This window comes from Molothrus aeneus, chromosome 3, assembly GCF_037042795.1.
Source record: "Molothrus aeneus isolate 106 chromosome 3, BPBGC_Maene_1.0, whole genome shotgun sequence".
Classification (NCBI taxonomy): domain Eukaryota; kingdom Metazoa; phylum Chordata; class Aves; order Passeriformes; family Icteridae; genus Molothrus; species Molothrus aeneus.
The window spans coordinates 42,576,844-42,599,419 of record NC_089648.1 but is presented as its reverse complement, the minus strand read 5'-3'; the positions used below and the strand labels follow the sequence as shown (position 1 = coordinate 42,599,419).

The 22,576-nt window shown below is 40.0% G+C and overlaps 2 protein-coding genes across 2 annotated transcripts in view; one reads left to right on the top strand and one right to left on the bottom strand.

The window, feature by feature from the left end:
* The window catches only part of TARBP1 (TAR (HIV-1) RNA binding protein 1), a 31,972-nt gene extending 22,296 nt beyond the window's left edge, over positions 1-9,676 (top strand). Inside the window, exons 20-30 of the mRNA XM_066546775.1 lie at positions 110-230; positions 1,048-1,158; positions 1,726-1,875; positions 3,023-3,109; positions 3,671-3,867; positions 4,375-4,456; positions 5,785-5,956; positions 6,199-6,390; positions 7,345-7,469; positions 7,946-8,082; positions 9,297-9,676. Coding sequence (XP_066402872.1) covers positions 110-230; positions 1,048-1,158; positions 1,726-1,875; positions 3,023-3,109; positions 3,671-3,867; positions 4,375-4,456; positions 5,785-5,956; positions 6,199-6,390; positions 7,345-7,469; positions 7,946-8,082; positions 9,297-9,462 — 1,540 coding nt within the window. The 3' untranslated portion in view covers positions 9,463-9,676. The remainder of the gene's footprint in view (positions 1-109; positions 231-1,047; positions 1,159-1,725; positions 1,876-3,022; positions 3,110-3,670; positions 3,868-4,374; positions 4,457-5,784; positions 5,957-6,198; positions 6,391-7,344; positions 7,470-7,945; positions 8,083-9,296) is intronic.
* Positions 9,677-10,230: 554 nt separating this feature from the next.
* Positions 10,231-12,060, bottom strand: COA6 (cytochrome c oxidase assembly factor 6). Its single transcript, XM_066545659.1, has 2 exons — positions 11,781-12,060; positions 10,231-10,747 (listed from the first exon to the last, which is right to left on the bottom strand). Exons 1-2 carry the CDS (start codon positions 11,922-11,924, stop codon positions 10,652-10,654), a joined length of 240 nt encoding a protein of 79 aa, XP_066401756.1. The 5' UTR covers positions 11,925-12,060; the 3' UTR covers positions 10,231-10,651.
* Between the last annotated feature and the right edge of the window lie 10,516 nt (positions 12,061-22,576).

Sequence of the window (22,576 nt, the reverse complement as noted above, 5' to 3'; positions counted from 1 at the left end):
TTGATGGCTGTATGTTCCAGATGATATTTGGTGCTTTTTTATAGTTTAGGAATTATCTTTATGTCTAAACAAGTAGAGTTTGATTTTTATTTTTATTAATATTTTACAGTACAAATCGAGATGATCACTTTGTTCGCATTTGTGCTGTTAAATTTCTGTGCTTGTTGGATGGAACAAATATCTTGCATAAGAGGTTTATGGAAGACATTTTCATCAAACTACTTGATAAGGTAAAATTTCTCTTGGTATATAAATGCACTGTTAGTACAACTAGTAAAATGCAAAATATTTACCGTTGCCAGGATGCATTTATGGTTGTTTGTGTAGACTCTAGATTTGCCAAGTAATATGCTTTTCTTTGTTATGAGACAGAAGTTAATTCAACCAGAACAAATAAAAATTGCCTTTTGCATTTATTTCACTCTTTTTAGTGGATATTTTGGCTTCCTGGAACATTATCCAAATTGTAACCAGAGTTCCATTAAGAATCTTCCTTTAGGCTGCATTCTGAAGCACTGCATTTCACTTTAACTATTGCAGACTACCTCTTAAATTGAGAGAGCTACTGTCTCCATAGAATACCTTTATATATAGAAATGATGGAGAAGTTGGGGTCCAATTTTTGTTTCTATCGTAGCTACTTATGCATTGGCAGGAGTCTGAAGTCAAAATTACTGCAGCTGCTATTAGAACATCACCCATACGTTCTGGTACTGTTGAATCCTGCTTTTGCCTGAAGAACTAGGAATGTGTGGGTCCCTCATTCCTCTCAATTAAGTACTGCAGAGAAATGATTAATATTTGTGTTGTGAGATGTGTTCCCCACCAAGCGGGGAAAAGTGAGCTTTAGTAGCTATTTGCTTACTTTATTGTATAAGCTTCAGAATTTAATTCTTAATAAATTAGGTAAATATATTTTCCTAAGCTTATGTTCAGTGCTGATCCTAGCTGTGTAGTAGATGCTGCTTTCTTAGTACAGAAAAGTGTATTTACATGTATTCAAATCTAAAGGAAGAATAGGCAATAAACCTTTTAATTCTCTTTCAGGATGAGCTGGTATCTAGGTCTAGAACACGCTATTATGCAAACTCTTTGCAGCATAGAATTAAAAACCGGGTGTGGCAGACACTCCTCGTTCTTCTCCCAAAGCTTAACCAGGTATTGCTCTTTACAATTAATTTTTAAATAAATAAATACGTACCTACTTTCAAGACCTAATTTGGTGTCATGCAAGCTGCATATGTTAAATTACAGCAGGGTATAAAAGGCATGTAACCTGTGGCTGATGTGGAAGTTCTGTGTTGTAGAAATTTTGTGTAGTTTAATTCTTTGTCTGAAGTCATGGATTTATCATGCATTTCTAGAGGACATTGCAAACTGATTCTTAGATTTGTGAGTTTTAGGAGGCCAGATTGTTCCTGTTAAAGCTAACTAAATGTTTGTGCTGACTATCTGATTGAAAGCTTTTCATTTAGTAAAAACGTTGCTAGTTTATGAACAGTCAAGAAATTGGCAAGTGTTACTTTCATCAAATGCTGCTTCATAAGAAAATATTTGCAAAGTATAATAAAGAAATTAGATAGTTATAAGATGTTTTAATTTGCATCTTGAAAAATTTAGCTAATATTTTGATAAAGGTGAGAATGTTCTTTTATTTAATTTATTTTTCTTCATGGAAATAACTCTAGTAATATACTAAAGCATTGCCTGTTTTTGTTTTCTCAGAATTTTTTGAGTGGAACTCTTGACAGAGTTTTTCAGGCTGGATTCAGTAATAATCAGGCATCTGTGAAATACTTCATAGAATGGATTGTTATCTTGACTCTACATAAATATCCCCAATTCCTTGATAAATTCTGGGATTGCTTTTGCTATGTAAGTAAGACCTTTGGCATTCATTTGGAGAGTAATTTGAACAAAGAGGGTACAGTTTGCAACCTCATACCCTACTTTTTGTGTGTTCCAGTGTTCCTTTAAAAGCAGAGGGCTGCTGCGCAGTTTAGCTTGTGAGTCTGAGCAATAATCTGAGACACCTAAAACTGGCCAAAGAAAAGTCAGTTCTTCCTGTTGAGAGATTTCCTTTTATGATGTTTTATTCTGGGCAGAGTGGAGCTGGCATAGTGAGCCAAGACTAGTCCAATATAAGAGCCATCAGGACCACGTGGACACTGTAGATCCTGGGTCTGGAGGTCTAAGTTACTTGTGGTTTCCACAGCCCACCTTTGTCTTTTTTGTCCCATATTCTTTGTCAGTGAGAACATGACTTGTATAACACATATTCAATTTACAGCTTCTAATATGGACTTCTCTCACGGTGGAGTTCTGTAATGAGATTTTAGAACTGGAGCAGGGTTTGAGTGATGATACCCAAAAGTTGTGAAAGGGTTGACTGAGGAGAGCTGACTGTTTCAGAGTTCCTTCCAAAAGCTCAGGCTGTTGGAATTGCTGTCCTTTTAGCAGATGATAATTTGTTGGATCAAAGTGATTTCATGCTGATAATAACAAATGTACTATCACAGTGGGCCCATTCAAACCATCAGGGCAGGCAGAAAACACATAGATTTATGAGAAAGGAATACAGATTGCATTTTCAGAGGCTCTCCTGGTGTTGAGGAATACATTTAGTGCAGGTGGCTCCATGTGCAACTGCAGTGTGAGCTGCAGATTGAGCTCTGGGTAGTGGGAGCCCCAGGCAAGAGGCTGTTGGAATGGTGCTGATCTTTTGCATTCCTGGGGGAATACAGTGAACTTGGATTGAATTTTAGCTCACTTATACCACTATATACTTCATTCTGATTGATGTATTAAGAAAAAGCAAATAACGTGGTAGGAAGAATTAAATCCTAATAATATTGACCTTGTATCATCAGAAATTTGGCTGTGGAAACAAGTAGATTTTTAATAGTGTCATTATTATTGCATGTGCAGAACATGGTGTGAAAATGCATACAGTATAAAACCATTTTACATATGCATATCTCTTGTTACATTCTTTTTTATGTACTACATACTTTTACTTTAGGATGAAGAAAAGCTTAAAAAAAGCGTCTGCACGTTTTTATCAGTGTTGGCCCACTTTGACATCATTCTTCAAAATACCCCAGAGAAGGTACATTTCTCAAAGAATGTTCATTCTTTATTCACTTCCAGTGCTTATACAGAGTTATGAATTGAAAATAGACTGCCAAAATGTTTAAGTATCTCTTCAATACCTACTTCCTAATAAGGTATCTTTGTTATGCAAAACACCAACTCTTCCTGTCACCTCTGTAAAATATTGGACTTTGGAAAATTAGCTAACTTGGCAGGTATTCTGGATACATAGAGCCTGATTACTGTGAACTTTTCTAGAATAGCTACCCCAGTTTTACATAAACATGTGGATGCCCCTGGGTTTGTTGTTCTTGCTGCTCTTTTAATCAGAAGTAAGTAGAGGTTTCCTTGTAGGCAGAATAATGATTTTTAGAGCAAATGAATACCTTTTCAAAGAACAAGTGAGGCTGTAGGTTTTGTCCTGATGAGATGGAAAGAAGGAAATTAATATAATTTTAAAGCTTTGTGATTTCCAAAAGGATATCTTTTGAGGAACTTTTTCTTGGGCTACTCATAACTTCTGAACTGTACATTAAAACTTAACATGAAAGAAGCTTCTTTGTCTTTGTTTCTTTAGAAGCCAGCTTTGAAGAAAGCCCTCATAGTTGTTCTGCAGTGGTGTTTCAGCCATAATTTCAGCGTTCGACTTTATGCATTAATTGCCCTTAAAAAAATCTGGGCTATGTGCAGAATGCTGCATGTGGAAGAATTTGAAGCTCTGACACCAGTTATTGAATCTAGCCTTCAACAAGTGGAAAACATGCATGGCACAGGGTTAGTAACATTGTTTACGGCTTAACATTGTTCTTCTGAGCCATTTGCAGCAAGTTACATTTTCTAAATTGGCACTTGATAATTTTTATGGGGGTTTTTATTACTATTTAAAAATAAGTTGGTATGGGGAGAGACGATACGGAAAAAAAGCAGCAAAGGGAAGAGTCTTGACTTAGTTGGTTTTTTTTAACAGCTAAAATCTGACACTGAACCATAGGCTAGTATCCAATTTCCATGGGATACTTCTTGCCAAACTCACTCCTTTTGATAATAGAATTTGGAGACGTGTCTTTCTTTTGGGCCTTTCTTGAAACATGAGTAAAGCTTATTTTCTGAATGCTGTAATTTTTTAAAAATGGGCCCTTACTTAATTGTTGAAGTATTTTCTTTCCTGTACAGGATACAGTAAATAAATTAGGTTCCCTTATGCCAATTTTATGATTGAATTTTTAAATTTAATTTACCTTGCTTTTTAAATGTATCTTACATTACTTTCTGCACTTGCAGGAATGCCAGAAGGAACTGGCAGCGAATCCAAGATCACTTCTTCTTTGCAACATTTCATCCAGTTGAGGATTATAGTCTAGAGGCAAGACCACACTATTTGTCTAGTTTTGCAATTGTATTTTTATCTTTTTTGGTATCTCCTAATGTGGGATGAAATTATCAACTATTATTCATTTAAACCCCCAAAAAATTACTTCACCCAGATTGTGATGGGCTTTAGACTGAGATTGCATCTTAGTTTTCCTACTTGATACTGTAAAACCCAGGTCAGTTAGGAAGAGATATGGGTGATGAATGTGCCTATCTGTGGGAATTAATCAGGTTTTATATTTGTGACTGGAAAGGTTCATTCTAGTAACTGAAGAGCATCTACTTAGTTGAGGTAGTTTATTAGGATTTTTAAGGCATCTGTTTCCAGAAGTTACTTGAAGTTGCTTAGCTGGATTGTTTGATGCAAATGGGGTAGAGATACATCACTTCCAGAGCACCTTTTTCAGCCACCTTTTTTGATACAGCTCAAATAACTAACAGCTGAATAAACGTTTTCATCATTGAAAATGGAAGGAAGGCAAAAATAAGGGTGCAGATCAATAGAAGAGACAGAAGAACTAAGGTCAAAATACAGGATATTCATGGATATGAATGGGGTATATGTTTTTGCAGAAACAGTGCCATCTTTGACAGAAGAAATTTTTTCTTCTTTTAACTGTTGTTCTGTGAAATATTTTTGTGAACACAAATATCCTAAACAGTTGAAAGTAAAAGTCCTTAACAGGAGGAAAAAAACCCAACAAAGCAAGACTAATATTGTGAAGCATTTAAATGTATTCAGGGTGCATCTTCACCTTTGTCTTGAAGGGCACATTCGGATAAACAAAATCTGGGTTTTAAATTCTTTGACTTACTCAGTCTTTCCCTTGGAATGTGTGCTTTTTCCTCCTTGATAAATCGTGGTTAGCTAGATGTATTGGTTGTGCTGAGCTGGATTTTACCATTAGATCTTAATGCTTTCAACTGTTTTTCTTTTGACATTAAATAAATCCGCATCCTTTACTAGAAAGTTCTAAGAGTGTTTGGCAACTCTTCAGTGTTACACATACAAGATTTTCTCTAGACCCTTGTGCTGAGAAGCATAGTGTTAATTCTTTGGACTTCTAGAATTTCAGTACAGTAATCAGTGCAGATCCTCAGGAAAAGTTTAGTTAGACAATAAGTCTAGATTTATGGAAGTTTTGGATAGCACTATAAGTAAGGTTATGAATATTGAGAGATATACTGGTAAGCTGTATTAGGTACCAAGAAAAAACAAGTATTGACACACAGGAGGCTAGATAGTAGACGTGTTCCATTAATTATCTATTTTTGTTTGCTTTAGTGACTCCCTGCTGATAACACTGTGTTCCATTGCAGACAATATTTTACATTCTTCCCCGCCTTTCGGAACTGGCTGAGGATGAATGGATCTCCCTCTCTAGATTTGGCAGATTCACTGACATTCCTTTGCCAGCAGCATTTCAGTGGTGCCACTCCCGAACGGAGCTTCGTGAGCTGAAACCAAGTGACTGGGCTCAGCAAGACATGGGTAACATATAGCCAATCTGTAGTAATTTAATTATTTGTATGGGGTAGCTGTGTACATCTGTATTCAGTCTGACCTCTGGTTTTCAGCTGAAGTAAACTTGCATCTATGTGAGCAGAACATGTCCCATAAAATAACAGTAGATCATGAATCTCGAGTATTACCATTTGGATTATCTTCTTTATTGAAGCACTAGTTTCACTCCCACTTGCATATCCATATGAACATACAGTTTATTGTTACAGGTTCACATTTGGCTGAAGCAGACAGCCAGACAGAGTGGACTGATGTTCAGAAGAAGATTATACCCTGGAAGAACAGTACTCCTAGTTTAGACTTGGAAATGGCATTTCAGGATCGTGCTGCTAAACTTGGCAAATCAAACAGCAGATTGATTGTGGTGGCTTCACTTATTGATAAACCTACCAATTTAGGAGGTAAGGTTGATTGCACATAGTCAAACTTTTATTTTAGACCTTGGAGCACACTTAGAGAATAGAAGTTAATTTCATTTTATGTTGATAATTAGAAAATTATTTAAGTACTGCTCAGAAGAATAGATCATTATCCTAAAAGAAACTGGTAGCCAAAGAAAGGGGCCTTCTACAGTTACATTTTAAGGAAAAAAAAAAGAACTTGCACATAGCATGCATTAACTAAGTAGAATTTTGCTACTAAGTTAAGTCAGCTCTCTCCATGTTTTCTTTGTAATGTATTACTGTTTTTAAACAAACATGCTCAGTTTCTTGCTAATTCTGTATTTGCTACAGTTGAGTTTTTCAACTGTGTATGCAATTAGAAGAAATTATTTGCTTTTGCATTTTTTTCTGTAACAATTAAATCAAATCTTGTAAACGTACAAGATTATCATGTCTGTTGGACAGCAGGGTCCCATTTCCCCATTAAGAACTGCCTTCACGATGTGTCAGCTGTGACATAATAAATCCTGCAAATACTTTATTGCCATTTGTGTTCGATGTTAGCAGTTTCAGTAACTGCAGTGAGTAATGAAAAGCCCACAGGCTATTGCTGTCTGCACTGTAATGCTGTGATGTGTCATCCTCTGTCATTTAACATGTGTGTGGATGTGTCAAACCATCCATCCTTGCTAAGGCTTGGACACTTGACTCCTTACTTTGTATAATTAGTATTGTAAAAGCATGTTGTCAAGACACAGCACTTTTCTAATTCTTATCTTTCTGCTAAATTACAAAACACTTTTTTTCCTGTAATTTATATGGAACAAGGTGTGGCTTGGAAGACCTGAAACTAATTAAAAATAGATGACTAAAGTAGCCATTTCTCATTTGCATTCTCTGTCATTTTCACTCGGTGTTCTGGCTTGGTGTTCATTTTCTACACAATAATCACTTTATTTCTTGTTTTTGTAGGTTTATGTCGTACAAGTGAAATATTTGGGGCATCTGCACTAGTTGTTGGCAGTCTTCATTATGTACAGGATAAGCAGTTTCAGCATCTGAGTGTTTCTGCAGAGCAGTGGCTCCCCCTTGTCGAGGTGAATGGAAATGTTTTAATAGCTAAAAAATGTGCTCAGAATCTTCAGTTTGTCAGATGCATAGTTCAGAGCCTTACATTTTTTATCTTGAAAAAAATATCTTTTTGTTTAATGGAAGCTCCTGCTGTTATCTCTGACACTTAATCTTGCATGTTTGGGGTCAAACTTATAAAAAAGAATTTAGAAAATATTTGCAATTTCTTATTGCTGTGGTGAACTGATTATGTGAGTTGTAATTGTTACATCTTTCTTCACTGTATTGGTGGGGGTATTTTTGCCATTAACTTTTTGTGCTACTGCTGAAGAGCTTTTAAAATGTTAAGCTATTTATATGGACAGAGTCTTTGGGGATGAAAGTCATTTATCTTAAAAAGTGTCCAAGTAAATTGTTTTTTGTTTTTTTTACAACAATTTCAGAGGTTTACAAAAGGTGATATTTATATATTTTCATATTTCTCTCTACTTTTAATGCACAGGTGAAACCATCTCAGCTTGTTGATTATTTACAGCAGAAAAAAACAGAAGGCTACACTATTATTGGTGTGGAGCAAACAGCTAAAAGTTTTGATCTTACAGAATATTGCTTCCCAGAGAAATCACTATTATTGCTGGGGTAAGAGCACACACTGTTTTGTAAACCCACCTCTTGCAGTCCATCCCTTTCTCTAGTCAGAGTTTTATCACATGAAAACCAAGTGACACCGGTGAAGGTGATTCTGGAATGGGAAATGATCATGGAAAGAGCAGTCCTTGGCTTTGTGTGCCAAAGACCACCAAGAATTGCTATCTACTGAATGACCCTTCTCATATTAAATAACCTATGCATACACTGTACCACCTTTTAATAAGGGGTGAAGGTAACAACAGCATGGGTTGTATTATTCTGGGAGTGCTGAAGACACCATCTGTTCAGTTTAGTTGTGTGGGGCCCTGTCTGTGTGGGCTGTGGGTTGTGAGCTCAGTGAGGAGGAGGAGGCTGCGTTTGTTCTGCTGAGCTTGGTGAGGAGGGCTGGAGCAGACTGACTGTGCATGGCTGGGAGGTGATTTAAAAGGTCAGGATGAGAGGCACAAGGTGAAGTAGCAAGTTTTTGCAGTACAAGAAGAACATGGGACAACTTCAGAGAAAAGCAGTTCTCAGGTTGTATAAGCAGACAAGCCTCAGATGTGATACAAAGGCGGGGAGGCTATTCAAAAGAAATCTGCAGTAAAGCACATAGCAGTGAGAAAGCTCCTGGCATTGCAGGGCTACTGAGTGAGACCAGGAAGAAGGGCCTGGCTATCCTCTTAGGACAAAGATTTTTTTTCCAACTTTTTTACATGTAGCTTGTCTTCAGAATGGAGTGCTCATAATCACTTTGTTCTATTCTAATTAAAAATAACAGTTTTAATTACCAGTAAACTTCAGTATTCTCTGGTGTGCTCAGTTTGGACATTGCTTTGTGCCAAGACTGGAATGTAAAGTGGGCAGTTGAATTTTCCTGCTGTGCCAGCAGCTTCATACTATGTTGATTTCACTAAAAAACAAAAGCAGAGAGTCTTTATGCTGGGTGCTCAGCTATTGCTTGACCAGTGAACTGAAAACTGAGTCTTCCACCAGGTTTTTTACATCAAAAGTTAAGTCAGCTCTCTCCATGTTTTCTTTGTAATGTATTACTGTTTTTAAGCAATTTCTTGTCATCAGAAGTGACAAGAAATTGTGCCTTACCCCGTAGGCAGATGTGGCATTTGTCAAGAGGTGTTTGGATGCTGTTTTGACATTTGTATTTTTTGCTTTCTGGAACACACATGCCCTCTCTCAAATACGAGTTACTGTTTCTTCTTCCCTAGAAACGAGCATGAGGGAATCCCAGCCAACCTGATTCACCACCTGGATGTCTGTGTGGAAATTCCTCAGCAGGGCATTATCAGGTCCCTCAATGTCCATGTGAGCGGGGCTCTGCTGATCTGGGAGTACACAAGACAACAAGTGATCAAGCAAAAACAGCAGCAATGACTGCCCAGAGTCTGGTGCCTTACTGTACAGCTGGATGGCTTCCTACGGTGCTACCACGTGAAGTTCTGGATAGATGAGATACAAACTCAGGGTGAACGAGGATTCTTAACTTTGCATGTTCTGTTCTCTCCAGTGTTCAGAGTGACTTTTAAATGCCTTAATACTTTACCTCCTTAAATTGTTGTATTGGAAATAAATACTATTTATATTGCAAGTGGTGTGTGTGTTTTTTTCTCCTGAATGTCAGCACAGTACTGTGGACAATCTTGAATTCAGAACACAGGATTTTTACTGCAGGAACTTCAGTTGTGGTGACTATGCTTGAAATTGAAGTTGTACCTTTAAGTGTAGTATTCAATGATTCCAGCACCTAGATATACTAGGTTATATGATTTTTGGAAGGTAACTCCACTTACATAATTACATTCAATCCTGCTCCTTGTTTAAATGCCTTCTACAGTCACAAGTATTAATCCTGCTGTAAACAGTCTGTACCTTTAAATAAAGCTGCATCACTAAGGTAAATCCAATTCTACAAAAGGCCATAATGTGAGAATTGTCATATATAACTGGACATAATTCTAGTAGAGATACTGACTGAAAACCTATCACCAGTGTAAAAATTCCTATTGCTTAAAGAAAAAGAGCATCCTCTAAACAGTGAGTTACATATCATATGCACAGGATGCTTTAGGTCTTCTAATTACCATTGTTGTATAAGTTAATATCTGACTTAAACTGTATTTTAAAACACTTTGAAATACTTGGTAAATGACAAATACAAATTTTATTATACAACCCACTGTTTTTGACAAAAAAGGCAAGTTGGAATGGACTTTTTTAATTTAGGAAGAGGGTGGGTCACTTACCGAAAAACAATTTCATTTTCTCTTTAGAATATGTACATTGCAGTATTAAATAATCACTTATTCCTGTGAAACAATTTTACTAATTATACATTCAAACCCTTAAATCTGTGAACAGCCTTGCACCATATTTCTTTGACTTAAACTCATCAAAAAGCTGTCCATGACCCCTTTTTTAGCAGACATGTGAGACCTGGCAACAAGAGCAGTCTGCATTTCAGGGAGACTGCTACATTAGCAGTTCTTGCACTCAAGCAGCTTCTGTTGCTTTCTCTGGCTTCTTCCTCCTATAGTTAGTCTGACTTGATTTGAGAGCAGAGTTCCTAAGACTTTCCAGCAGCTTCTGGAGGACTATATCCTTCTGTTTCAAGCTTCTTTTTATATTTTAAAAAGTCTCTTCTTTTGTCAAAGTGTTTAACCTGTTTAAAAAGAGAAACAATGTTCATTATAAGAAAGTAGCAAGAGGAAAGGGTTTTGTGTAAGCAGTCTTTGATCACTGAACTGAATGAGGATTTTAATGCACTAGTTAGGAGTTTCTTCTGTTGAAGACTAAAGAGTGGCGTGGTTCATTTTTGGGGCTTCTTTACCATTTTGAAATCAAACTTCTGGTTTTTTAAGTTCACCACCTGTTACTTCATAAGGATCTTACATGCTTTTCTCTTTTCCCTGCTCTGAACAAAAATTATTTGTGATGCAAAGGTAAGTCAAGCAGCTTGTCTATGGTATCACCGCCTGCATAACCTCTGAGTTGTGTCTAGAACCACTGATGTGCAAAGCCCTGCAGATGAGACCATCATCCCTAGAGATAACAAACACCAGAAATGCACTGTTCAAAGTGTCAGTGCAGCAGCTGTGAAGGTACTCAAGCTTTTTAGCTGCCTTCAGTCTACTACCTGCAACAGGAACTGTTTAGACCCTCAAACACCACTGGTACCAAAGGGCAGTGCCTATTAAAAACGAATTACAGCTTGAGCTCAGGAAACTAAAAAACACATGAATGGATTACATTGCAGGCAGATGCCTTACTGTGAAATTACACTGCAGGAAAAAAAGGTATTTTTATGCACAAGGTATCAGATGCCAGTCTTAAAATGCCATGCACTGCACAGCCTGCGTGGCAGCTCCCTTCTGCACTGGCCTTTAAACAGGAATTTCTGCATACTTCTACAAGCTTTCAAATATCTTCTAAAACTTTTTTTTTTTTTAATTAAAACAATAACCCTCTGTGTTTATCTGGAAGTTTGAGACAGTATTTTCCTTTCTCTTTGTATTATACCCTTAACACTGCTTTTCTTAGTTCCCGGACCATTCAGCCGTCCTTTCCCGGCCAGCCAGAAGTGTGCGAACCAAGCTCCGCCTGGCAGCACGGCAAGCCCAGGCTGCCCGGGCTGGGCACTGCGGGCAGCTGGAGCTGCCATCCCCACGGAGCATCCCCCACTGCCCGGAGCTCACCCACTGCTGCGGGCAGCGCGACTCGAAGGCCCGGCGCAGCTTCTCGCACTTGGCGGCGTCATCCCCGTGGCTGTCCAGGCACTGCCAGAACTCGTCCCGGGCCCCCCAGCACGCCTTCCTCTCCGCCTTCGTCGGCGCCGCCATCCCTGGACACACCGAGGCCGCTGTCCGAGCGTGGCCGTGCCGCGTCTGCGGGGGAAGGCGCTGCCGCCGCCGCCGCCGCCGCTGGGACAGCCCGGGACAGCTCCGCACAGCCCCGCACTCACCCGCCCGCCCGCCAAGGTCGCGCTCCGGAAGCGATCCCCGCCCTTTCCCCGGCGTGTCCCGCCCCGCGGTGCCGGCACGGAACTCCCGGCCGCTGGGCTCTCCCCGGTCCCGGCCCCGCCAGGGCTGCTGTAGCCTCTCGGTCGCAGAAGATGCTCGGAGAAAATGAATCATTTGAAGAAAATAAATCATTTGATTGAGCAGCAGATTGTAAGACTCGGGCAAGAAGTTAATCTACTCTGGCCCAAGCTCTTCCACTAGCACTAGTGCGAAGTCGAACTAAACCTCAAGCTAAAGAAAAGCTGAGTCCTTTTGAAATGCTTTATGGAACACCATATAGAATACAAAAGAGAATGTCCACCCACTTTAAGAAGTAACACTGGCCACCTACATGGTGGCTTTAAGCAAACAGCTCAGAGAAATTGAAAAACCACGTAGCTGGAACTCAGAGCAGAAAGTTAGATGAGCCAGTACATAACATACAGCCTAGAGATTATGTATATGTTAAGTCTCTTACAGAGAACACTCTAAAACCACAGTAAGAGGGACCGTTCCAGGTGCTTCTCACCACCTTCACGGCAATCAAGATCAAGAAGCAGAATGCCTAAATCCATCACTCTCGAGTGAAGAAAGCCCCAGAAAGTGACACCAGTAATAGTGAAAGACAAAAAGACTCTGTGAAAGCACGTCAACCTGACCTAGGAATTCTTTCTGATAAAGAAGAACTAGCGACAAATATCACGCAGAATTCCTAAAAATGAATATGTATGAACCTATTGCAAAATTGTAGGCATAGGTATTTGAGAGAGAGAGGAAAAAAGACCTATAGTTCCCAGAAGTACGCATGTCATTTTAAGAGAACAATTCCCACATGCGTCCAGCCCTGTAATAAACATACCGGTTTTCCAACTTTCACAAAAGTTGTAAAGTTTTGTTTATCTCCGCAAAACAGTATCAGTTGCCTGATGTGCTTTTCTGTAGTTAATTTCTTTCCGGTGTCGCCCTCTGTTGTGCAGCGCACGATAAGCAGCTGTACTTCTCTTGAGTCCCGTGCAAGTGCCCTAGTGGATTGTCCGCTCAGAGAAACGAAGTGTCTCTGCTTTCCTTTTTGACGCATGAGAAAGACAGCTGGATAAAATCACGGTGTAAAATGTTTGGGGCCGGACCGGTTTCCATGTGGTATTCATGAAGCCAACTCATAGGAGTTAGAATGCAAGTTCCAGTAATGCTGAGCAATGGCAAGTGCTCTGAGCTACTTCAGGCTTTGTTAATTTAATTAATTAGGGGGAAAAAACATCTGAGAGCACTTACAGCACTGGAAATTTGCCGTGCTTTAAATAGCATGACAGTAAGGTAGTGACTGGGTGGAAGGCTGATAAAGATAGCGTATACATATAATGCATTTTTGACAGTTTTCCTTGCAGCAGGGTTCCTCCTGAGAGCTGGTCCATTGATTTCATTCAGCCTGCACAAACCACTCTAGAAAGGTTTCTTGGAATGGACTCTGTCACGGAGTCAAGCTGAAAGTGAAAGAAAAATGTACCCTAGCCATGGTGGTAAAAGAGCAAGAGAAGCCTGGGGGCAGCCAGGTGGTGAGCGAGGTGGTGAGCACTGCCATAGAGCCTCCAGAGGCACACGCTGTTTCATTATCTCATTTGGGACTCAGTGGCATTTCCTGCATGCCGAAGAATTGGCGGTCTCCTTTTATGCATCAATTCCACCTGGAAACGTGGACCAGTTTTTCAGTTTTGAAAGCTGTGGCACACGTTCCCATAGTAACATAGTGCAGTTTTGGGAAAGGTGACATTTGGGCAGCTGGGAAGAGCCTAACTCTGCCAGCTGCTGAGCCCTTGGCAGCTGCCAGAATGTCCGCCAGCTTTCCTGGGAGTTTGCTGTAGCTGATGCTCTGTCTGGTGTGTGAGGCCACCCAGCAGCCTGTTCAGGGGGTGGCTGTAGCTGCCAACCCACCTTCAGCTGGCTTTTCTCCTCAGCACCTGGTAATGATTCTGGCTGGGAGGTGGGCATCCTTTCCTGGTTCTCCTTGCAGGTGGCTCACCCATCGTGGTACATGAAAGCTGTTGTAGGAGAGAGACAAAGATTTGCACTTCTTCAGCAGAGCCCTCTCGTAAACCAGCCAGATCTGGAGGGGATTTTGTTTGTTGAAATGCCCAAACCATTCCTTTGGAAGTGTGAAAAATGCCAATCACTTGTTTTTAAAATGTTAAAAGTTTAATAATAATAAAATGGTTATAAAAATAGCAATATAATTAGAGTAATAATAATTTGGGCAATTTGGATTAGGACAATATGGGACAATAAAAACAAAGAGTTACAGACGTCCGGGTACCTTTTTCTGGGGCAAAATTAGCCCCAAAAAGGACACACGTTAACAGAGGATTAACCCTTAAAAACAACAGCCTGTTGTATATTCATACACTCCATACATGATGCATAAATTCCATTCAAACACAGGATTCTGTCTGGGCAGTGTCAGCTTCTTCCTCTAAATCCTGACAGTGTCTTCACTGTCAGGAAGCTAAGCAAAGCAGGGAGAATTTCTTTTCTTCTGATAAGGGAGCAATAAATTCTTTTTCTCTGAAAGATCTAGGTGTCCTGTGGCTGCTATCTCAGTTCGAGTTCTTTCTTTAAAAAAAGTATCTTACATAGCATAGTTTTTATTTTAACATTATGTCATAACCTAAAACTATATTTAACACACTACTTAAGCAAATTAATACAGCATAACTTTCTAACATAACACATATAATATTCATTTTAATATTTGTGAAAAGCCAATCATAAAATATGCATTTTTCACTGGAAGGGATGCTCTTTTGGAATAATGTGAATGTGACTTTTGCTGTACACTGTGTGGTGTATAACACTCGTCCTTGCTCTCTGCCCTGCCTATCTGTTTAAATGTCTTCTTTTTGCTACACTATGATAGGCAAGAGACAGAAATGTAGTCATATAGTTGTTTCTAATAATAGAACAAGGAGTTTAAGGTGAGTTAAAGTTACTGCAAAAATAGAATTTCAGTTGCTTTTATGTTGCAAAGAATGTAGAAGTAAATTTGTGTTGTAGCTCACTTAGGACCCTTTTGCACTCAGGCTTTTGAGAAGCAAGGCTTTACAAGCATTAATATTGAAAAGAAAATTAATGTTAAGTCTCGAGACCGGAACATGTGATAATGGAATGTAATAATAGGAAATGCCAGTTGTGTTTTAGATTTCAAAATTTATGATGTGTGTAAAGTTGTTTAGTTACTGCATTTATGAAACAGAGGGGATAATGTGATTATATATAATTAATCACAAAGCCCAGATAGCACATCTGGGATATTTGTTATAAATAGTTTATTCTTTAATGACCTGTAACCCAAAAAGTAGTCACTGGAGACAATTGTAAATAACTCTATGTAATGGATATTAAGGAAATTTAGTGATATGGTTTTAGAAAGTGCATTAAAAAATACACCGATTCAGATAATGAAATTTTAATGGCAATATTTCCATTTGGTTAAATTGCTGTCTATAAGAGGGTGGAGGTTTTTTGTTGTTAGTTGGCCAATTCTAAGTATTTATAAGATGGGAGGAAAAATTCCAGATTTGTTAGGTGTGCTGGTTGCCACAGTTGACGCCTTTGAGTTACAATTCCATTTAGCAGTTAGTGAGATAGATGTTAAAGAAGGAGATGGCAGTTTCCCACTGAAACTCTTGCCAGCAGTGTGTTAAAGTGAATCATGTGGTGTTTATACAGTGGTTCAGCTCTCAAGCTCTTTTGTGCCTGTTCTTGCTAATTGGGATAGGGCATTATGTCTGCTTTGCCTTCCAGTTAATGCCCAACAGGTCACTCCTCACCTACAGCCTTGCTAACCCCGGATTTAATTGAAATTTGCCCAGCAGATTCTTCATTTGTAACGATAATGATTTCTCCTTTTACTTTGGAAGCAATTAGCACGTTATTGGTGTCCCCATGACCAATAATAGAAGCAATCCTTGATGTACTGTAGCTGTGTGCTTATACAAGGAGTTCAGTAAATTTGTTTTTCTTTCATTGAAATATTCTGATGTATGATCCTTATGCATGACAGATTTTCAGGGAACTGAATTTAAAAATTAATTTTTTAAGCAATATAGCCCTTTGTTTAACTATTTATTTTGCTGGAAATGATAAAGAAACCTTACCTGAGGTAGCCTGGGGCATTTTCTTCTATTATGGAATAACAAGAATTTTTTTATAAAATTAAAAAATGAGTAGTTCAATAGATGAGATATATGGTATATATTTAGATTCTTTCCCTCCTTCCCACCTTCCTTCTTAAATGTCTATAAGGATGTAACTCTGACTTCTTCGGCTATACAGTGTTCCTTGCTATGCTTGGTGAAAGAAAATAATTATAAAAAAGCAAAGTCATTACAATGATTAATTGTACCTGGTTTTATTATTAAAAGGAGTAAATTAAGCAAAGAAGCCTCATTAACTGCATACAGTAATCTTAGATTGGAAACATTTAAGAAGTGTATACTGTACTTTCTACAGCCTTATGCAAAGCACTTCTTTTCATTATTTCATAAAGACTTCACACTGTGTTTTACTTTTGTGATTTCTTTTTCACAATAGCATGCCTAAAATGAGTTAGCAAAAATTTAGGTTTATGTATGAATAAAGAAGGAGGAGTGTATGAGGAGAAAGAAAACTGCAGCTTTTGTTGGGTAATCCTAGCAGATTAGTTCTCCAGATCCCTCAGAAGATGTGAATTATCACGTGGGTTTGTTTTTCTGACTGTGTGTTGGGATTCTTAACTCCATTTCTTCCGAAGACTCTCTTTTCTGGGTGTTGTGATGGGTATCCCTGCACTAGGGAGTGCCAGTGTGATGGGAACCTAGAGCATGCAGCACACTGGGGCTTGGGACACCAGGGGAGGGACACTGGGAGGGACAGAAGCAGGGACAGAGGCAGGGACACTGCCCCAGCTTTCTGTGCAGCTCTGAGTGTACCAGAGGCAGGCTGTGTGTATTCATCAGGTAGTGCTGGAGGGGATTTGGCTGGGAAAGATGAACCATCTGGGCAGGCTGATATGGAGACAGAGGAGAAAGGACAAAATGGTTGTTCTTCACCTTCCCCAGGCCCCAGGTGTTTGGTGATTTGAAGCCTGCTGAGCAAAGGCTTGTCTTATCTTCGTGGCTTCTCATGGACATCAGTGGATACTCTGGGGAATGTGGTCTGAAAATCAGTAAGTACCTTGAAGCGTGGTGATTATGGTGAAGAAAAAGCCAAAAAACTGCAGGTTTTGGATTCCTTTAGGGTGATGAAGTAATTTACATTATTTGTAGACACTTGTTTTTAATGCCAGAATTCAATTTTTGTTCAGTTATTAGAAAGGAAGAGAACAGAAAAAGAAGTATTTTGGGAAAAGCAGGCGCTGGTGGGAAGACTGACTAATTCTCACTCTTCAATTGGCTCCTGCTTAGCAATTCTCCAAGCCAGCCAAGGATGAGACAAGTTTGCTTTGCAGCAATGTTGATGCTCAGCTTTTTGCAAGAGAGCTAGATGGGAAACTGGAAATCTGCCTGTTCTACCAGCAGACTTCAGTTTTCAAATGTCTTTAATTTCTGTGACATGTTATGTACTAGAGAAAGGAAGTGATTCCTAGTTCTCTCTAAGACTGAAGCACATCCTAAAATTTTTTATAAAATACCCATTTGCATTCTTGCATTCAGGTATTGTATTTATTAACTCATCAGCTGCACCAATTACCTTATGTGCACTATAAACATTGTCTGCGGTGTAGGTGTACTGTACCAGATGGGATTGCTTACACGTGCACAAAGGCAGCTTCGTTCTCAAACGTGGTATTTGCTGCCAAGATCAATATTAATTTTCTTAGTAGCCAAGTTAGCAAGTGAGATGCCTTTGACCAAATCCAAAATCACACAATGAAAGAGTGATGCTTGTTGTACAAGTCAGGGAGGTATTTAAAATGTATAATTGGCCAAAAATCACCTGGAGACCATTATGCAGCTTACTCTGCCTTCTAGGCTGCAGTCATTAAAAACTTGGCAGCTTCAGAAGCCAAAGGGGCAGTGAGACCTATTGCTGGGAGACTGGAAAGCCGCATTCACTGGCCCATAATATATGCTCATAGCCAGGAAAGACAAGTTCACATTTTTCAAGTATTTACAAATCCTGCTGCTTGGAACTCACAGGAATCCAGGTCTTAATTCAAGAATCTTCTAAGTGTCTGGGTCAGTTGTGGGTATGTGCAGAAGCTGCGGTTTTTGTGTAAGTATTCTGTGGAAGATAGGCAAGAAAGCCCTCCCTTAAGGAAAGACAAAATGTTGCTGAAGTCTCAGTCTCTCAGTTATGTTGTCCTTTCATGTTAAAAAGAGTCTGAAGAATGGATGACTTTCTGCAGACTTATTTTGGCCTTTTTTTTTTTTTTTGAGATAATTTTGAGATAATTGGAAACACTACACTTAGATTTTTGAAGTGTTTTCAATGATGCTCCTTACAAAAGAAATGATGCTACTGTAGAGAAAAGGACATTTTCTTGTGGCTTAATAACTGAGTAGTGAGGCAGAAAATAGCAGGAAAAAATTGCTGTTCAAAAGGAGATTACCAAAGGAGCTGTGCTGAGGTCAGTCTTCTTGGTCACTGATTTGTCAAATGATTGGTCAAAAATCCCTTTACTGATACTACTTTTTTACTGACTCAAGAGACTAACACTGAGAGGGGATCTGTCACTGTCATGTAGCCAAACAGCAAAATAGCTCTTTGATTGCTGTTGTTCCCAATCAATGCACTGATGGCTATCTATCTTGAGGAGTTAGGGGGACTGAATCTAGAAGAGGAGGGAAGCCTGTGGATAAAGTGCTGGAAAATTCTCTTCTGAAGGGATCATCGGCTTCAGCAGTAGGATTAAAGAACTGTCTCTAGGTCATTGTAGAAAAATTGCGTATGACAGGTTCCTAAGTACATTGCTAATGTGAGCCCCACAACCTCCCTTGTTTAAGCCTTTTCCAGAATTGTAACTCTGCTTAGAAGTTCCACTCTTCACTTCTGAGAGGTTGTTTGTTTCCTAGTATATCTGTAAATACCCAGATAAATACTAATTGCCACCTTTAAAATGATCTTCTGCATATATGAAGACCCCCCAACAAAGTTTCAGGTAGAAAAGAAAAGTATAAGATTTATTATTTTCAGAAACACTACTTTGAGCTACTGGTCCTGTCCTTAATACTTTGATTTCCCCTTAGAAGGTTTTTAGGCTACAGGTCATAAGATCTTTATGCTCTTTTTTTTCTTACTTCCTTTTTAATGTTCAGGACTTCTGCATAAAGTTCAGATTATTATGGAAATGCCCTAGAATATGCCAGCTAAAGAAGAGAATCTGATTGCTTCTCTTTTAATAATTATAAGGTAATTAAATTCATGCATCAAAATCCATTTCTGCAGGCAGTTTCTGCAGAGGGCTTGCATGAGGACTGGACTGTGAAAGCAGCTTCTCAGCCTTGGCCTTCACCAAGAATAGCTCAGGTTTGGAGGCCTTGAAGGCTCCATCCTTTCTGCAGTACAAGCAGGGGACCTAGAGCTGAACTCGCTGTATTTATGGCATTACAGCATGTGCAGATTCCATTTCTTCAAATGTCCATTGCAATGGGCAGGTGGGCATCTGGCCCTGGAAGGAGTTTCACAAGAGGCATTTATTTCTGATTCTATCATCAGCTCTCATGTGCTTCTGCTTCACATGAGCTGCATTGTTTCTGGCTGCTTTTCTTTCCCCCTTCCTTGAAGAAATTCCCAGTCCCAGGCTGCTGCCTGAGCCCACACAGCCAAGGCAAGGTGGCTGGTGCTGTTCCTAGGGCTTCTGAAGGGCTGGAGAGTCCACATCCTTTTCAGTGAAGGGGAGGGTGTTTCCATTTGTTTCACTTGCGCCCATTTGTGAGTTTATTTGGAATATGATGCAGAGCTATGCATATCCATCTAGGCTTTCATGTTCACTCGCTGCACAGGGAAACCTTCACTTCTCTGTTTCTTTTTGGGCCTGCAGACACCGTAGCAGGCAAGTTTTTGACCAGGAACGGTGTCAGCCTGGTCATGTTGCCCTCTCTGTAAGTTGAAGATACAGTATCTTTATTAACTCTGACCAGCTCAATATTGCACTGGTTTTGTTTTATACCGCTCTGGAGAGCTGGGGGTGAGAGATTTTTTCCTGAGCTCACAGTTCTGATGGGAAATTTGTCCTTAGCTTACAGGAAACATCAGTTAAGCCCCAGAACTTGGTGATCTACAGGTCCTGCTAGTCTAGCCTCAGCTCCCAAAACAGTTAAGCTACATACTGGTTTCAGTGTCTTTTGTTCATCTGTTGCTTACTGTGGTTGGATCTGCCCTTCGTGGCTCTTTTTTGAAGACTACTGATATGAACACAACCATTCTAGAGAGAAGATCAGGAAAAGCTTTTTAAAATAAGCTCATCTCTGACCCATGTGCTGATAAAAGGCTCATGCAGTTGCTGTGGAGAGTTGCAATTAAAAATTATTATAAAGTTAGCAGCAGGAGACAACAGGACAAGGACAAAGGCACAGAAGGCAGGAGGGGGACTTCTGTGCCTTCTCACTGCTGTATTCTGCAGCACTGAAAGCCAGCAGCTGCAGTGAGGTCTGCTAATGCTATTTGCTTTTCTGAGATTTGTTTTCTCAAATTGCTGTTATAACAAGCCCACTGGACACTTGTTACTGGACACTTGGAGCCCTAAGCTGGGGCAGGCAGTTGCCAGTCCAGGTCAGTCCTTGAACAAATGTGCACACTTGTGGTGAGCAGTGCTCTGTCAGGGCAGGAAATGCACAATGATGATGCAGGAGACCAGCTTCAGAGGCACCTGAAGAAGCCTCATGCTGGAGGGACCTGCACTTCTACCTAAGGAGGAGGTTCAAGGTGGCCAATGGTGGGCTGAAAGTGCTAATTCCAGGCTTGTGTGGCTCTGTGCTGCTGAGCAGGTACAGCCCTGCAGGGCAGTGTGGGGTCTGACTCACAGGCTGCTGCAGGGATTGCACACAGTGCTTTGGCTTCTGAGGGCAAGCAGGAGAGTCTGCCACAGCTCAGCCCTCCTCTCCAAGGCACTGAATTTGTCCTGAGCATCCTTTCACAGTCTGTGATCAGGAGCTCAATCTTGTCTTCACCTGAAGGGTTGCCCAGTTACATCTAATGCCTTTTCAGAGGGGTTTGCTCTGGCTTGTCCTTCTGGCGAAAGACAGCAACTCCAGGTTTTTCATTCCTCAGCTTCAGGCCTGTGATGCTTTGGCACTTAGAGATGTGCACACATACCATATGGACATGCTGCATTCTTGTTCTCCTAATCACATCCTGGACTTCACTGTCTGGAAGGTTTTTCTACCCAGTGGCTTACTGTCAAGTCAGGTGTTTATGCTTAGGGCAAGGTGTTGCCTGAAGAAATGTAGCTCCTTCCGTCTGGTTAACATGGCTTGCTCAGAATTGTTTCACGTGCGGAAATCCAGTTTGCACAGTTCCCACTCAGAAGAGAGATGGTTCACAAAGTGCTGTTTGAAGTCCCAGCCCTTGCATGTGTTTAGCCTGTTCTCAGGAAGGATGAGCCAACAGAAGCAATGACTTAGTTGCATTTGGTAAATCAGAGTTTTACTAATGCTGCTATCCATTCTGGTGCATAAATTCCCCCACAGTCCATACTGAATGCTAAAAAACCTGCTTCCCTTTTGTTTAAAAACACATATTAGTTGCAGTTTGGGCATTTGGACCCTTTTGAATACTTACAGACTGCATCAAACATACAACAAAATGAAGTGTGGAGATCACAGTAGATGCCACTTTCTGGAACTATGGAAAATGGAAGGACTGTTTATATATTCTTCTCAGGCCTTGCTCTGAGAGGAGGCTTGAGGAGGATGACATCCTCAAGAATGACAAAATAAATTGTCTGAAGATGGAATAAACTTAAATCTGGGAGTTCTGAGGTCAAGTCTCTATGTGTGCCCTTCAGTGCAGTTATTTGATTTGTACCTGTGCTTCTGTTGTGTGCCTTTACCCTCCTCTTTCCAAAGAAATATAAAAATACAGGGGTGCAACCTCTGCTAGCAAGTCTTTAATGTCTGGTCATCAAGCAAAATGGTGGGTACAAGCATACAGCCTGGACTAGGGCCTGGTTATTAATGTACAAATTCATGTCCCACACGCTGCCCCAAGTACCTGTTAGCATATGGACATATGGCTGCTCACTGATGCATTCAAAGATCAATTTTTCCTTTGGTCTACTTCTGCTGAATGTCTGTTTCCTGACTGATGCCTAACAGCATCCCTCTGGATGGCTTTGTCCAGGTAGTGTAGAGCAGACCTTGCTGTCTTGGGCAGACGGGCTGGCAGTGCCATGAGATGCAGCCTCGGTTGCTTTGCTGATTGTGTCTCTCCCTTTTGATCTCTTTGGCCAAATACCAGCGACAGGAGAACTGCAGTAAAGGTTTAGTCAAGAGAAGGAAAAGAATAGCATTGACTGAGGC

Excerpts from the sequence above, each read along its gene's own strand:
- COA6 (XM_066545659.1), bottom strand. The coding sequence starts at position 11,924 with ATGGCGGCGCCGACGAAGGCGGAGAGGAAGGCGTGCTGGGGGGCCCGG. Across the intron at positions 10,748-11,780 it reads CGCGCTGCCCGCAGCAGTGG|GTTAAACACTTTGACAAAAG; the intron begins GTGAGCTCCGGG and ends CTTTTTAAACAG.